The sequence below is a fragment of the Ictidomys tridecemlineatus genome, chromosome 10, assembly GCF_052094955.1.
Source record: "Ictidomys tridecemlineatus isolate mIctTri1 chromosome 10, mIctTri1.hap1, whole genome shotgun sequence".
In the NCBI taxonomy this organism is placed as follows: Eukaryota; Metazoa; Chordata; class Mammalia; order Rodentia; family Sciuridae; genus Ictidomys; species Ictidomys tridecemlineatus.
In genome coordinates, this window is record NC_135486.1 from 52,650,001 (window position 1) to 52,668,179 (window position 18,179).

Sequence of the window (18,179 nt, forward strand, 5' to 3'; positions counted from 1 at the left end):
TTTTAAATATAATTTTGTTTTTACCTCCTTATTCCTTTTTATATTTCTCCACTAATCTATTTTATATGTTCTTATTTTAAATTACCTAAGTCCATTATGAATAAGGAGGGTGTCAAGAGGGAGGGAGGGAGGAAGAGAGCAAGGGAGAGGAGGAGAAAGGGCAAGGCAGATAGACAGGAAAAAGGAAACAGAGACTTGATTATCAGTAAATTCAATCCAGTGGACACCAAATGTAGTAACGGTTGGTGCACCTCTTTTTCAAATTGAGATAAGATTCATTGTCTAAATCCCAATATAACAGCAAGTATTCTAAAATATGATTTGACAATGGGAATGCTATATTGCAGTAACTTATTAATACCCCAGTAAGAAACTGTTGACTACCACAAGCCTTTCTCAGTCTAGATGAAAAAAAACTTCCAGCAACACCTGTTACACTATATCCTCTGAGCACATTAGAGAGGAAGATCTCATACTATGCCTCTCCAAACTTAAAACCTAATAGAGTACATAAAGCCAATGTGAAAGTTATAAATACTTAATAATGAATAGCATCATATACTTTAAACACAGCATATAATAAACTACCAAGTTATCAATCACTACATTCATAATTTACATTAGTTCATCTTGTTCACCTATACCATCCTTAGGGATGTGATGTATCTTGGAATGGGACAATATTCAATCACAGGACTGAAAGGACTGAGCATTCAGTGGTCTCCTTAAATACGTAAACTCATGTCTTATAGCTCTATAAAATATTTATTTACTATTTCTTTGATAATTCCATCCCCTTCATCTTTATCATCTTTTCAAAGTCCTATATATCAATGATCCTACAATTTTCTCCACTGTTCTCTCTAGTATCCACGGTTTCCTCATTTCTCTCCTATTTCTTAGGATATAACCCTCAGCTGTATTTTTAATTGCTCTAATAATTTTCCTTTACATGTATTATCATTTTAATGTCAAAAGTTTCTTTTTCTATTCTGAGGATCCTTTCTTTATAGCATAATGTCTTTCATATATGTCACATGTCCTTATCTCTCAGAGATTATTAATGATCAGTAAGGAAAGAGATTTTCTTTTCCTTAAGTTATGTTTCCCCCAAGTTTCTTTTCTTCTATTTGTTTATTCTGGTTTAGATTTTTTTCACTGTATTTTTTTATTTGTTCTTTTTAGATATACATGACAGTAGAGTGCATTTTTATATATTATACATACATGGAGTATAACTTCCCATTCTTGTGGTTTTACATTATGTGGAGTTACCCTGGTCATATATTCATACATAAACATAGGAAAGTTATACCCGATTCTTTCTCTTCCTATTCCCATCCCCCCTCCCATCCTTTATTCCCTTTTATCTAATCCAAAGAATGTCTACTCTTCCCTCCCCTCCCCTTATTTGTGCTAACATCCAAATATCAGAGAGAACATTAGGCCTTTGGTTTTTTGGGACTGGCTTATTTCACTTAACTTGACAGTCTCCAGTTCCATCCATTTACCAATAAATGCCATAATTTCATTCTTCTTTATGGCTGAGTAATATTCTCTGGTTTAGATTTTGATCTTTTTTTTATGTTTGGATCAAAGGCTGGTACATGTTAAGCATGTTCTACCAGCTACACCACAGCCCTTGGATTTTAATCTTAAAAGTTTACCACAGATTAGAGATCCCTGACTATTCCATTCACATTTAAGAGCACTGTGCTAGAAAGGTTATGGAATTATCTGTATAGTAATCTGGTTTTGCTCCTTCACTGGGAAAATATCTGAACTTCACAGTTGCAGATCTTTCAACTGGTCTGCTTAAAATTCCTCAGAAAAAAATCTCCCAATCTCCTGCCTAGAGGGCATAAGCCTGGCCATTGCTATCTTTAGACTCAAATGTGGATTGTAATGAAAATAAATAAATAAATTTTTTTAAAAAAGAATCAAATGTTGAAGGGGGCATAGCGGGTGGTATCAATATTCAAAATGTAAGATTAATTCTTCTAGTAAGTCCCCCATGTTTCGATGGTAAATTTTCCCATACATGGGTCCTCAAAGGATTTAGAGAACCTTTATTTCACCCTCTCCAGAGAGGAAAGCTTGAGTCTTTCAACAAGGAAAAGCAAGGAGCAGTTGCCCAGCTTCCACCAGGAAGATGATATGGGTGTCTAAAGGTCAAACTCTCAATCAAGATCCTTAACAAGATTCAGATTCACTCCCTCCCAACGTGCTTAGTAATAAAAATCCTGTTTTTTGAGGAATCTGCAATACAGAATCTAGCTGTTTCTAAACAAATTAGGTTTGTTTTGAAAATACTATTATGAAATCACCAATTTAAGATTATCCTCATTAAATATGAAATTTTCCCATCTTTGACCAGTGATAACCTGCCCAAATTTGACTCCTGAATCCTTTTGACATGACACTAAAAAGTTTTTGCTATTTGGGATAATGAGATGTACCAGGCTCATATTGAACATTTCTTACCTCAAGAAACTTGCCCCCATCCATAGAAGTAGTAATATTCAAGGACCATAATCTGTTCATACAGATGATCACTGTTATTGCATTGGTCATTGTTTCTTGTCTTTTACATTGCTGTGTGTGTGTGTGTGTGTGTGTGTGTGTGTGTGTGTGTGTGTGTGTGTTGTAGGGTATGTGAAGATAAAATGCTTCAGAAGTTCATACTGATACTTCCAATTGAATTCAGAACTATAGGTTTTTAGTAATACTCTTCTGTATTATATCAGCATCTCTTTTCATTTACCAATAAATGCCATAATTTCATTCTTCTTTATGGCTGAGTAATATTCTCTGGTTTAGATTTTGATCTTTTTTATACCAAAAATCCTGATTCTTAAGGACACTGGGAATGACATAATTGAATACTCCATAAAGTATGCTTAAAGTTGTGTATTTATTTTACATTATATACACAACAATCTCAAAATGACAGTAATTATACTCACCACTAATTTGTTTACTCAAAACAATTTGAAAAAAAATTAAATAAATTGTTCCCAGTTGTCACTAGCTACTTTTATAGTTATCCTATATATTTGTTGTAAGAGCATATAGCCATTCTTCTTTAGCTTTTTTTTCTGCTTTTCTTCCACAAAGAACCATTTAATGAGAAACACCAGCCTTCATGCTATTTTGCCTCAGGCCACTTTGATTGTCTGATTTTTCTGGTAGACAGATTCTGCAGGAAGAATTCAGGGAAACAACATACCCCAAGTTCCTGGAACTTGAAACCATTTGTACATGCTCTTTATACCTGAAAGTCAGTTTTGTTCACATTTCTTTTCTGGAATACCATAAATATTCAGTGTATTTCTGTCATAAATCTTTTTATTTTTATCAGTTAAACTTATAAAATATTTTTCTTTTATATAAGTCACTTCTTCATTTTATCCCCCAACAGGATTTATACCTTCTTTCATTTAAAGGTTAAGAGTTATACTAGAATTTTTTATGATCTTTTTCCATTATGTTATACTTCTTAAACACACTAAACATTCATTCATTGAGTATAACAACTAAAAAAATTGTTTTAAACAGTTGCATATTTTAAGGCATTTAAGAAGGAAAAAAATAAAATTTATAATAAAATTTTTACCATTTATTATTCTCTTCTATTCTTTCCTGAAAATTCAGATTTCCTTCTGCTATCATGTCTTCATATTTTGAAGTATGTTCTTGAGAAATTCTTGGGAAGGCCTGGCACAATGAATTCTTTTGAATTTCCTATATCTGGAAATATATTTTTTCTATGTTACAAAAGGAAATTGTCTCTAGGTTCAGAATTTGAGGTTGATAATTTTCTTCTTTTCAATAGTTTGGAGATGCTATTCCACTGTCCCTATGATTTTGATGAGAAGTCTGAAACTGTTCAATTGTTTTCCCCCACACAAATGGTGTTCTTCTCTAGATGTTTTCAAGACTTCTTTATCCTTCCATTTTCACACTTTCATTATGATGCACTAGTTATGGTTTCCTCTTTATTTTGATTTATTAGATATGGTTTCCTATTGATTATAATACATTAATTGTAGTTTCCTATTGATTATGATGTATTAAGTGTAGTTTTCCTATTGATTATGATGTACTAAGGGTGGTTTCCTATGATTATGACATATTAGGTGTGGTTTATTATTGATTTTGATGGGCTAGGTATGGTTTCACATTGATTATGATGAACTAGGTGTGGTTTCCCAGCATCTATGCTATTTGGGATTGCTGTGATTTTTTTACATTAAAAATTCAATTTATTTCTCCAAACATGAAAACTTGGGGACTTATTTTTTCTTCATGGGATAATTTCCACTGATTCATATTCAAATTTTTCTTATGTACTTCCTGTGCTTGAAGCCTTTCAGTGAATTTTTATTCAAAATGCTGTGTTTTTCTGTTTTCAAATTTCTATTTGGTTCTTTTACAGTTTATTTCACTGCTGAGATTTTTCTATTGTTTCCCTCATTTCAAATGTGGGCTTTCTGTTTTGTTACTTCATGGAACATACTTAAACTAAGTGCTATTTAGGTCTTTATCCAATAATTCTTATGCCTCCGTTACTCTAGGATTGCCATCAATTAAACATTTTTTTCCTCCTGAGATTGAATCACAATTTAATTAATTTTCAATGTATTGTATACATTGTGAATGTTACATTGGGCTCTGTCATAAAAGTGTGAAAAATGAAGTGTTCTAATTTTACCAGTCAACCTACTTGAACTTGTATGTTCACACATATCCTAAAATATGAACAAAACTTGAGAACATAACATTAAGTAAAAGAAGCCAAGGCAGTCAGAAAAGATTTTGTTACATGACTTCATTTATATGAAATTTCCAGAAAAGCAAATCTACAGAATAGAAAGTAGGCTAAGAGTTGCTTAGGACAACTATTAGAAGAAAACAGAGAAGAGGTTAAAGGTACAGGATTTCTTCTGAAATGAAAAGGTTATAACATGGATTGTAGCATTGGTTGCATGTATCTGTGAATTTACTTTAAAAAAATATATACTTTAAATGAGTGAATGTATGCTATATGAATTATGCCCCAGTAAAGCAATTTAGAAAAACTATTTACACTGAAGAAAGAACTTAAGAAGACCTTAGAAAATGGAAAGATCTCCCATATTGTTGGATAGGCAGAATTAATATTGTTAAAATGGTCTTACCACCTAAAGCATCATATAGATTCAATGCAATCCCCATCAAAATACCAATGACATTCTTCACAGAATTGTGGGGGGAGTGGAATTCATTTGCAAGAGTAAGAGACCCAGAATAGCCAAAGCAATCCTGAGCAAGAAGAACAAGACTGGAGGTATCACAATACAGGATATCAAATCATATACAGAGCTATAGTAACAAGAACAGTATAAAAGAGACATAAAGACTAATTGAATAGAATAGAAGACACAGAGACAAACCCACATAGAAAGAGTCATCTGATACTTGACATAGGTGCCAAAAACATATGCTGGAGAAAAGATAGTGTTTTTAAGAAATGGTTTTGGGAAAACTGGATATCCATATATAGGAAGACTGAAACTAGATCTGTATACAAAATTCAATTCAAAGTGGATCAAAGACCTAGGAAATTAGACCAAAAACTCTGCAACTGCTACAAGAAAATGTAGGCTCAATACTCCAACATACTGACACAAACATTGACTTCCTTAACTAGACTTCTAAGCACAAGAAATAAAACCAAGAATCAATAAGTAGGACAACATCAAATGAAAGGCTTCTATACAGCAAAAGAAAAACAATTTAGAGTGTGAAGAGAGAACCTATAGAATGGGAAAGGATCTTTGTCATGTGCGCCTCATATACAGAATTAATCTCCAGGATATATAAAGGACTCAAAAAACTTAACACCAAATAAATGGGCAAAAGAACTAAACAGACACTTCTCAAAAGAAGAAATACAAATGGCAAAAAAAGGTATCAAAAAAATGTTCAACATCTCCATAATGAGAGAAATGCAAATCAAAACTACACTGAGATTTCATCTCACTCCAGTCAAAATGGCAATTATTAAGAATACAAATAATAATAAATGTTGAGAATATGTGAGAGAAAAGGTACATTTGTACATTATTGGTAGGACTGTAAATTAGTACGACCATTCTGGAAACTAGTATGGAGATTCCTCAAAAATCTAGGAATAGAACCACCATATGAGCCAGCTATCCCACTCCTCGGTATATATCCAAAAGATCTAAAATCAGCATACTATAGGGATACAGTCCAATTGAAGTTTATAACAGCACAATTCACAATAGCCAAACTATGGAACCAATCTAAGGGCCCACCAACAGGTGAATGGATAAAGAAATTGTGGTATATATACACAATGGAGAATTAACCATTAAGAAGAATAAATTAGGGCTGGGATTGTGCCTAGCACCTGTGAGGCACTGGGTTAGATTCTCAGCATCACATATACATAAATAAAAAATAAAAGTATTTTTTTAAAAAAGAAGAAGAAGGGTGCTGAGGTTGTGGCTCAGCGGTAGAGTGCTCACCTGGCATATAGGAGGCCCTGGGTTCTATCCTCAGCACCACATAAAAAATAAACAAATAAAAGATATTTAAAAAATTAAAAAAGAAAAAAAGAAATTAAAATTAAAAAAGAAGAAGAAGAAGAAATTATGACCCCTGCTGGTAAATGGATGAACTGGAGACCATTATGCTAAGTGAAATAACCCAGATCCTGAAAGACAAAGGTCGAATGTTTCTGAGATGTGGAAGTTAGACCAAAATAAGGAGAAAGAGGAAGGCAGGCAGGCAGGCAAGGGAGTGGGGGTCCATGAAAACAGAAGACAGATCAATGGAGTACAGAAAGGGGATTTAGGGGAAGGGAAGAAGGAAGAGAAAAGAGAAGAACAGTGGAATAAATCTGACCAAATTTTATACATATATGAATATACCACAGTGAAGCTTACTTTTATGTATATCCACAAGGCACTAATTGGGAAAAAATTTAAATAATTAGAAGAAACAACAGTACAGTAGAGGAAAGGGAATAGGTAAAGGAAGGAGTGGTGGGGAAGGGGAAATAACTGGGGACTGAAATAGAGCAAATTATATTCCATGCTTATATAATTATATCAAAATGAACCTTAATATTATGAATAATTAAAACGAACCAATTTTTTAAAAGAAGAGCACACTGTAGCAACTAGCAAGAAAGAAAAACTATTTAGAATCTAATCACACAAAAATTTTTAATGAAGATGAACTGAACACCACTGGTCAGTTACACAAAAAGGTAGAGAATTTTCCTTTTAAGATCAAAAATGTTTGAAGAAAAGTGGTGAAACATGATGATCATTATTATCCAAAATACATGTATGAAGACATGTGAATACATGTGTCTTCATATGAAGTACCTGTATGAAGTACATCATATGAAGTACTTGTATGAAGAATTGGTGTGAATATACTTTGTATACAATCAGAGATATGAAAAATTGTGCTCTATATGTGTAATAAGAATTGTAATGCATTCTGCTGTCATATATAAATAAAAATAATTTTTTTAAAAAGCAGTAACATAAATGACTATTATTAACTATCAAGGATATAACTAGTGCTATTATAAATAGAGCTAATAAACAAATTCAAAATCTTCAAATCATTTTATAAAAGTGTCTTTGAAGGCTTTAAAATGGAGAAGAAATTCTGTGTTGTTTTTAAAGCTGTTAAATATTCTACCACCATAGATACCTATGTCTACTAAGAACCTTTTTAAAAATATATATATATTTTTAAAATAACAGATAAGTTATTTCTTTGTTTATATCCAACATAAACAAATAAACTGGTCTTCTAAAAATTGTATATGTATATCTAATTCTCTCTATTCCACAATCTTAAAGTATTATATACCTTATAATTTTCTGTGATTCTAATAAGATCCTTTTAGTTTGAAAGGAACTGTGTAGCACTGTTTACAAGATGATATTGAAAGAAACTACCCAAGAAACAGAAATCAAGGGAAGGCACACAGTATCAGCTGGTAATATTTTGGTACCAGCATCAACATTATGATTATATCTACAGATCATCAAATGTGGTGCTACAAAATACCACCAAAGTCCTAATCTTTCCCCCTCTGTAATCCAAAAGTAAAGCACAATATAATCAATACAACATTGTAATTAGCAAGATTTTGAATTTGATTATTAGCATTTTTTAAAATTATAACTGACCATCTGAACACGAAGTGTATTGCTGAGTTTAGTTAATATGTTTAGAAATAACCTACAATTAGGACTTACTTTATCATAACCCAACATTTGTCACACACCCCACTTAATGATGTCAAGTCATTAGAAATTACTTCTACCCCCAAATTCTAAATTTCAGCAAATAAATGATTAAAGAGAAAGCTTACACCTTTAAAATGTAAACTGCCTCTTCAGCAAATCAAAAATTAGTAATGCTGGAATTCAAACTTTAAGTCGAAAATTTATGTACATCTATGGCAAAGTCTAAAATCTGAGTTTAGAGATTATCAAAAGAAATCTGGTGTTGTGGCTCAGAAGTAGAGGGCTTGCCTAGCCTTGCACGTGTGAGGCAATGAGCTCGATCCTCAGCACCATATTAAAAAAGTTAATTAATTATATTAAATTTTTTAAAAATCTCCTTGAAGATAATGTTTTTTAAAACTGGGGTGGGGGGCAACCACTTTATTAAAACCACAGGAAAGGATAACCATATTTTTTTAACATTGTTATGTCATGGGCTGGGGCTGGAGCTCAGTGGAAAAAGGCTTGCCTAGCACACATGAGGCACTGGGTTCAATCCTAAGCACAATATAAAAAATAAAATAAAGGTATTGTGTCCATTTATAACTAAAAATATTTTTAAAACGTTGTTATTTCATTATGTTGTATTTTTATGTATTCAAGTGATATCTTTTACATTAAATTGATGATAAAATATAATTTCTGAACCTTAATGACCCTTCCCTTTAGCTTATTTCCTTTGTCCTTCCTTTCCTTAGCTAAGCTGTTGAAATACCTTCTTCCTATCATGGACAGGAATCAGGTGTCCCTGATTTGTTTGTTCATCTATTGTTCTATATTATTTTACATCTCTTTCATGTTCAGGTATATAGTTATTACAGCTTTTCTTAAAAACTTATTGTGTGTCACTTCATCTGTATTATTACAGTTAATCTTCAAGTAACTTCTCAAAAAAGGGGGATATTTCCTCCAATTCTATTTGTGTCTTTCACAGAACAGAATAGCTAGAATATTGGAAAAACAGTACTGACTGAACAATAAGTCCACAATGAATGTATTTATAAAATGAAAAATAAGATAAACATCTGTCCAACTTGGGGACCTATCTGTGAGGGTGTTTCCAGAGATGATCTGGGTGTGAACTAAGAGAGGAAGGCCCTTCCTGAATTTGGGCAGCAACATCTAAGAGGCTGGAAGCCTGGAGAGAACAAAAAAAGCAGAGAGGTAAACTCTGACATGTCTACAAGTTCAATTCTTCTTAAATAGGTATATTATTTTGCTGCTCCTACAAGGGCCTAGGGACATCAGACTTCAGATATGTTGACCTCTGAAAGCAGACTCACACTGGTGTCTCTCCAGCGAGCTTATAGGCTTTCAGCCACAGACTTGGGCTGATCATTGGTCCTTCCTCTTCTGAGGCTTCTGGCTTCTTGGACTGAGTATTGACAGATTTCACTGGCTTTTGCCCTATTCTATAGCTTGTCTTTTCATCCTATTGCCAAGGTCTTTCATAGAGAACACATTTTTAATTTTGATAAAGTCTTTTCATTTTTCTTTTATTAATGATACTTCTGTCGTCACATCTAAAAACTCCTTAGGAAGTCCAAGAACCCAAAATGTTCTCTAGCGTTTTCCTCTCAAATGTTTTACAGTTTTACTCTGTACATTTAAATCCATGATCCGTTTAACATTAACTTCTGTATTTCATTAAGTTTGGGGAACTTTGTTTTGTTTTGTTGCAATGCTAAGAATCAAATCCAGGACCATATACATGCTAGGCAAGCACTCTACAACAGAGCTACATCCCCACTCTATTTTCTTGCCTGATTCTAGCATCTAGAACTTGCTGAAAATTATCTTTCTTCCATTTAATTGCTTTTGCAACATTGTCAAAATCATCTGGGAATACTTATTTTAGTCTATGTCTAGATTCTTTCTCATATTCCAATGAATATGTATTTATTAATCATAATTAGCAATACTATCTTGCTTGTGGTGATGATACAATAAGAGTTAAAATCAGGTAGAGTGATTCCTCCTACTTTATTCTCCTTTTTCAAAATTCTTCTAACTACTCTAGTTCTATTGCTTTCCCATATAAAATTTATGTTTGTCTTTATCTACAAAAAAAGGGTAGGTTTTTTATGGATATTGTATTAGATCTATATATCTAGTTGAAGAAATATGACCTATTTAAAGTATTTCAAATCTGTTAGTCACTAATTATTTTTAATTTCTCTAAACAATATTCATCAGTATTAGCTAATCTGTTAATACTGTATTTCTTCTCTCCTCAATCCCAATGCATCCTTTCCCTGCCTCCTTAAAAAGAGCTCAGCTGCTGGGGTAATTCTCAGAAAATAATAATTGTCCCTTGTGAGTATTTGTAATACCATAACATCCTTGGGTTTCTCCAAAAAATAATGAGGAAATAAGTTTGTAATTCAGCAGCTAGTCAATTCACACTTTAAAAAAATACCTTTGGGAATCTTTTCATCTTTACAGAAAAACTATATTTTTACAAAGTTCCAAGTTACTGTAATCTCAATGATAAAACATGTTACTTTGAAATCTAAAATTTAATAAAATATATGGGGGGAAACTTCAAGTTTCCAGTCTAGCAAATAAGGAGCTCAGAAGTCACCACTATGCCCTAATAATAACAATAACAAACTAGAAAAATCAATAATTCTTAGACACATAATAGAAGAAAGTCACAAATTTTTGCTCCCAATATTGGAGTGAAAGGGACAGGTAAAACAGAGAATCACAATTGAGCAGAGCCAAAATTCACAAGCAAAAACCTTGCCTGAAACCAGTGCTTGGTTAGGAAAACTTAAAAACTGCAACTGACTTATTTCTTGAGGTTTGTAGACAGCCTGAGAGATTAAAAATTCAGAGAAGCCCAGTCATATGGAGATCTCACACTTTACTTTTCTGTAATACTATCCTCACAGATAGTATTACAGAAAAATACTCATCCTTCCAGCAGAGGGAGTGGTAAAGGTACTGTTGGGGGGGGGGGGGAACGCCAGAACATTCTCTTTTTAAGAACAGCTGCCCCAAGAGAACTATTTCACCAAAGTCTAACCTGCAAGGGTTTTATGAGAGCACAACCTACATGGGAGAAGAGAAATACCCACTACAGTCCCCTCAAGCCACTCTGTCTCAAATAAGCAGTTCAGTAGCATAGCCTTATTAAAAGATGGAGACTTAATCAGAACTATAGAATATTCTTCTCCTACTCACAACACATCACATACACCTTACCATCACATACAAGAAGACAGTATTCTGCCATTCTTTTACCCAGTATAGCATATCTACTTTTCAACAAATAATTACAAGGCATACTAAAAGACAAAGAGCCCAAAAGACTGAACAAGCATCAGTACCAAAGTTAGATATAGCAGAAATGTTGGAAGTATGAGATGAGTAATTTGAAAAACTATTATTAATATGTCAAGAACTTTAATGGAGAAAGGAGATACAATGTAAGAGCAGATGTAAGCACATAGATGGAAATTCTAAGAGTCAGAAATGTGAGAGATAAAAAAACTGTAATAGAAACGAAGAATGCTTTTGATAGGCTCATTAGAAAACTAGAAAGTACTGAGGAAAGAACCTCTGAGCTTATCACAACAGAAACTTTTAAAATAAAAAACCAAGAGAAGCCAGGCACAGTGGCACATGCCTGTAAGCCCAGCAGCTCGGGAAGGTGAGACAGGAGGATCACGAGTTCAAAGCTAGCCTCAGCAAAAGCGAGGTGCTAGGCAAATCAGTGGGACCCTGTCTCTATTTAAAATACAAAATAAGTCTGGAGGATATGGCTCAGTAGTTGAGTGCCCCCAAGTTCAATTTAGAAGGTACCAAGAAAGAAATAGAAAACTAAAGAGAAGGCTGAAAAAAATGATAGTCAAGAATTGTGAGATGACAAAAGGTATAGCATGTATAATGAGAACATCAGAAGGAAAAGAACAAAAGAAAAGCAACATTTAAAGCTATGACTGAGAATTTCCAAAAATTAATAGTAGACACCAAATCACAGATCCAAGAAGCATAAAGAATATCAAGTAGGATAAATGCAAAAACACAAGAACAAAAATAACCTACATGTACATATATCATTTTCCATCAAGAATAAGGAAAACACCTGAAAAAAACCTGAGAGGTCGGGGAGGTTCTTACCAACAGAGGGACAAAAAATAAGTCATGACTTCTCCTAGAAACAATGTAAGTAACAAAGCAGAGGGAAGTACTGAAGGTTGAGAGAAAAAATAGGTCAACCTAGAGTTTTGCACCTTGAAAATTTATTTTTCAAAGTGAAAGAGAAAGACTTACTCAGACAAAGAAAAGTTGAGGAAATCTATTACCAGTAGATATGTGTTGTCTAACAAGAAATGTTTAAAAAGGAAAAAAGTTCTTCAAAGAAAGGAAAATGTTATCGGTCAGAAACTTGGGTACATAAAGAAAGTAAAAGCATGGAACGATGAATAAGTGAAGATAAAATAAAAATTTATTTTACTTATTCTCCAGATGATCTAACATAGCTAGTTCAAAATAATAGTATGAATGTATGTGAATATGAATTTTTATATATGCATGAAATTAATGATATAAGGGATAGGAAGAAGGAATTAGGACTATTTTGCTATTATAAATAACAAACAACATGTGTTATTTAAAAAATGAAACTTGATTAGTTCCACATAGAAATTTCAAGCTCAAAGACAATCACTAAAAAGTTTTAAAGGTAGATAATATGGATTATAAGAGAGAAAACAGAATCTCATAAAATCAGTTTTATTCTTAACTGTCAAAACTTGGAAGATTATAACACAATAATGATAACATTTTTAAAACCCTGAAGGCAATCACCAAGTCTCTTGGTAGGTGTTATGGTTTGGATATGAGGTATGATTGAGTTGTAGCCTTAGTCTAATAAGTGAATTAATCCCTCATGGAATTAACTGAGTAATAACAGGAGGCAGGTGGGGTGTGGATGGAGAAAATGGTTCATTGGCGGTGTGGCTACTGGGGTGTGGAGAGTGGAATCTCTCTGCTTCCCAATCACCATATGAGCTGCTTCCCTCTGCCAACTCTTCCTCCATGATGTTGGGCCTCACTTCAAACCCTGGGGACTGGAGCCAGCTATCTATGGACTGAGATTTTTAAAACTGTGAGCCCTTAAATAAACCTTTCCTCCTCTACAATTGTTCTGGTTGGGTCCTTTAGTCACAGTGGTGAAAAAGCTGACTAAACAGTAGGTAAATGAACAAATGAACTAGTATATATCTAGACAATGGGATATTATTAACTAAAACAATATGAGCTCTAAAGTCACAACAAGATAAAGACGAAATTTAGATGCATATTGGTAAGTGAAAGAAGCTAACTAAAGAGGTTACATACTGTATGATTTCAACTATATGACATTTTAGAATAGGCAAAATTATGTGTAAGGAATAATAATAAAGAGTAGACAGAAACAAGGTACAGAGGCAGGAAAGTGGCAGAGTGGCTCCTTGTCCAAGCAACCACATTTATTTATATCAATAGGTTATATTAGGTCATTAGTACTATAACTACAATATTGTTTAGAGTATCAGTAAGGTTGCTTATTTTGCAGTAATATTTCACAATTACAATAAGCAATGTTAGGATCTTTGGGTAGTTCTCAAGAAAGTCCATTGTCTGAAGTTTCTGTCAGGTGGCCAGATCCAGAAGCACCAGAGCTTGGTCAATCATTGTAGTTATCAAGCAAGTTCCTTTATTCCTAGGAGTTATGTGCCTGCAATCAAGGTCGAGGCTTGATGAGGCAATAACACAGAGGCTTCTCAGGGCATTGCCATACCAGCTAGACACTGCACATATATTAGCTATATTACTAGATCCTAAGAAAGATTGCAGGGCATTCTAAGGGTGGGAAACAGCGTGCCTGTTACCCAGTCCACTCCCCAGGAGTTTTCTCGCCAGGGGAATGCTTCTCTGTACATTTCCACATAATTGTAGAATCCCTACAATTAATTATGAGCTAGTATTAAAAAAAAAAAGGATTAGAGGGGATGAAGAAATGAACAGAAGGAGCACAGAAGACTTTTAGGATAGTGAAACTACCATCTATAATAATATAGAAGTACACATATGTCATTCTGCATTTGCCAAAAACCACAGAAATGTACATGAAGAATGAATCCTAATATGAACTATAAACTTACGGTGACTATGATTTATCTATGTAGACTCATCAACTATAACAACTCTGGTGAGGGATATTGAAAATGGACATGTGTGGGAGTGGGGAAAGGAGGATTTTTTAAGAACTTTATACTTCTCAGTTTTGCTACTTTCTATTGCTCATTTATCTCTTGATAAGTCTTTTAGCAAATTTCTTATTGAAGTTTTTGTGCTATTAGAATATCTATAATGTAGTTTTATAAATAAGTATGTAAATAAATTTATCTTTAAAGAACACATGAAAAACAAAAGTATTTCCTTCCTTAAATATATCCTGTCCCTACTATTCCTTTCTTATATTCTCTAACTCCCACGTTAAGTTCATAAATTATAAAATATTTAGAAAACTTCATAAAACTTTATGACAGGCAGCTTGCCAAAAACAAACTAAACTAAAACCACTAAACACTCTATTACCTGAAATCAATGGTAGCTTATTAGCTCCTGAAAGATCAATAACATGATACATGTTCTATGATAAGGGTCAAATCTGAATTACAAATAAATATCCTATCAAATTCAACATGAACTCTCTTTTCTAGCCAAACTGGTTTTCTTCAAAACTGCCTTTTCTTGCCTATGTGCTCCTACTTTTCTCTTATATATATTGAGAATGCCTTCCTCTCTGCCAACACATAGTCTTCTCATCCATCAAAGTTTAGGAAAACATGTTATGCAAAGAGCATGAATCCTGGAGTTAGGCTGACTTAGATTTTCATCCAGGCCATGCTATTTACTGACTCATGTCTCTGAGTCTGGTTTTCTCATTTATAAAATAGAACAATAGCCATTTTTAGATGATATTTAAATAACAGAATTATTGTTAGAATATAGGTAAAGTCCATGGGACAAAGTAAAATTAACTAACAATCAGAACTAAATTTGTTATCCCAATTTGGCTGACTGTAATTTGTTCATATAATTCATTTAGCAATTCACAGCCTGAACTCACTACATCTCTTACACTTTTGTCTTAAGTGATTATTTATTTAAATTTTTATTTCTGTCTTACATTGTATGTCTCTAAACAGACTGGTAACTTCTTAAAAGTCAGGACTACACCATACCTATTTACTATTCCACATGGTTTAACACTATGCTCTTTACAAAAGAAGAATCAATAAATATTTCCTCAATGGAGTCTTAGTTGGAAGTAGTCTATTCAGAAAATTGGAAACACATTTTGAAAACATTAAAAGTGTATTAACACACTGGAACATCCACTGAAAGGTAAAGAAAGAGGTAAAGACAGAGGACAAAACAACTTGGAAGTGGGCATGGAATATGTGAGGGATAAGAAAGAAAGAATGTGTATACTAATTCTGATAACAGGAAAACCATAGATATTTAGAAATTTAGCCTGAAGAAAGGCTTTGGAGAGTGTGAGAACTTTCTAAGTGACGATAACATAGAATTCTATAATATCAGAGCCACTCAACAATGGAATAAAGAGGATTCATTTTAACAGTAGGTACCTTTTAAAATTAAAGGCACCTAAGCAGAACTCAGTGTTGATACAGTTTTTAATCCACATGACAATATCAGAAAGATAGCTGTTACCTAAAATGCTATGTTGAGAAGAATTATAACACTACGAATACCCTCAGTAAAAAAGGGTGCTATGATCACTTAAGAATCTGTCACAAGCCTGGAAGAATATGGGGTATCACAAATACCTCATAATTAGTATCCTCAAACTAGAGGAATAATTTTCAGAAACAATCATTCCTCATCAAGAATGTAGACATGAACTGGGTCAAGTCTTTCTAAACTCCTCTAGTCTATGACTCCATGATTATTTAGTAACCAATATTCTGTAAGGATTCAATAAAATGATATTTTCATATATTTAAATAATAGTCCTCAGCTAGGAAACTGAATTATTGTTTAAGCAACAAAAAAAGCCTTATAGTTTCTCATCCTGTAATTTACTCTTTGAGACCATAAAACCATTTTTTAAGCATCTTCCTGTCTTTATTTTTGGTAAAAATTTGTGACTACCAGATACCAACAGAAAAAACCATACAAATAGGCAAAAGCCAAATTGATATCAATTAACTGTGTGTGGGCAGTGGGCAGGTGTTGGGAACAGAACCCATGGTTCATGCATGCTAGGCAACTGCTTTACCACTGAGCAACACCTCCAGCCCAAATAGAATTTTTTTTATTTATTATTTATTTTTATTTATTATTTAAATAAAAATAGTCTTCCTTTATTAATGTCCCCAGAAGTTCATTACTAATTAAACCAATCAATATTTTTAAAAAATCATATCTTAAAAAACACTGAAACAGATACTTCACCTTGCTTCCACATACATGTTATTCTCAGAGAACATAAAAGAAATATTCCCTGCTACCCTAGAAGTGTTCTCAAAATGAGGTTACTCAATCAGCAGTAGCAGCAGCACCAGCACCAGCACCAGCACCACCAGCACCAGCACAACTCCCATCAGCAGCTGCGTCAGAGATACTAATTCCCATCCCATGCAACCTATCAAGTTAAAAATTCGAGAGTTCACCCAACAATCTGGATTTTAACAAGTCCTCCAGGACTCTTGCTGCAAGCTGAAGTTTGAAAATCAGTGACTTATAAATTGTCTGTTTCCTAACACAGCAATAATCCTTTACCTACTTCCTAATCCTTCTCTTTTTCACATTTAGCATAACCCAATGATTTATCTCATTTGAATGATTAATTCACCAATAACTCTGTGATGATTTCCTACTTTCATTTAAACCATAAAATGTTTCTAATTATTTATTATCCATAAATCATTAAGCTATTTAGAGAGAAAGGGATTTTTAACTTATGTCAACAAGCATGAGAACAACTCTGTGTAAAAACCATTCTGTAAACAGGCCTACATTTTTCTTTTGATTCTATCCTGTACAATATAACACACAATAGTAGAGAATTTTTTTAATAAATTGTTATCAAACAGCTTATAATGAAATCATTCCATGAATATAAAAACTGCCATTTTCTACGAAAAGAAATGTGTATCTCTTTTGATGGTTATATGAGTCTTGAAAGTATTTTCTTGAGAAACACACTATAACATGAGTCTTACTTAACAAATGAAACTATTATTTATGGCCTAGAATTTCAGCTATGATTAATACATAAGAATGAATGCAAGGAAACTGGCCAATGCATACTCCTTTAGAAAGGAAATCATAAGTAAATTTAACATAAGTGTTTTTAGAAGTGTTCTCTCAAATATGCTGACTAAGTAGGTACTTTTAGATATTATATAGATAATTTATGTATAAGCAGGAACATCTATTTGATAATGCTGATTAAATAATGACAACAACAAAATAAGCAAAATCAACCATTTTGGTTGATGAGCAATGCATCTAAGACCATAATTAATAAACTTGGTAGAAAAATACTTCAGTTTGTAGATATTACATGGTAACTCATAGCCGGATGCAACAAAGGACTGACTTACCTGTGCACATAATGTAGTTGATGAACTGAGTCAATTGCTATCACCATCTCAGCCAAGTAAAATCGAGCCATATCTTCAGGCAATCTATCTTCAAATTTGCTGAGCAGAGTAAGCAAATCCCCACCAACATAATAATCCATAACCAGGTACTGTGAATAAAAAACATAAAATGTCCTCAATAACTAGTAAGCATGAGAAATTAATATACAATGTTAATTAC

General features: G+C 33.1%; 1 protein-coding gene across 22 annotated transcripts in view; it reads right to left on the minus strand.

The window, feature by feature from the left end:
* Cdc42bpa (CDC42 binding protein kinase alpha) overlaps positions 1-18,179 on the minus strand; it is a 311,232-nt gene that overhangs the window by 191,597 nt on the left and 101,456 nt on the right. For all 22 annotated transcript variants that reach the window (XM_040277554.2, XM_040277548.2, XM_040277549.2 and 19 more), the window contains one exon: positions 17,960-18,108. In XM_040277554.2, the coding sequence (XP_040133488.1) occupies positions 17,960-18,108 (149 nt within the window). The remainder of the gene's footprint in view (positions 1-17,959; positions 18,109-18,179) is intronic.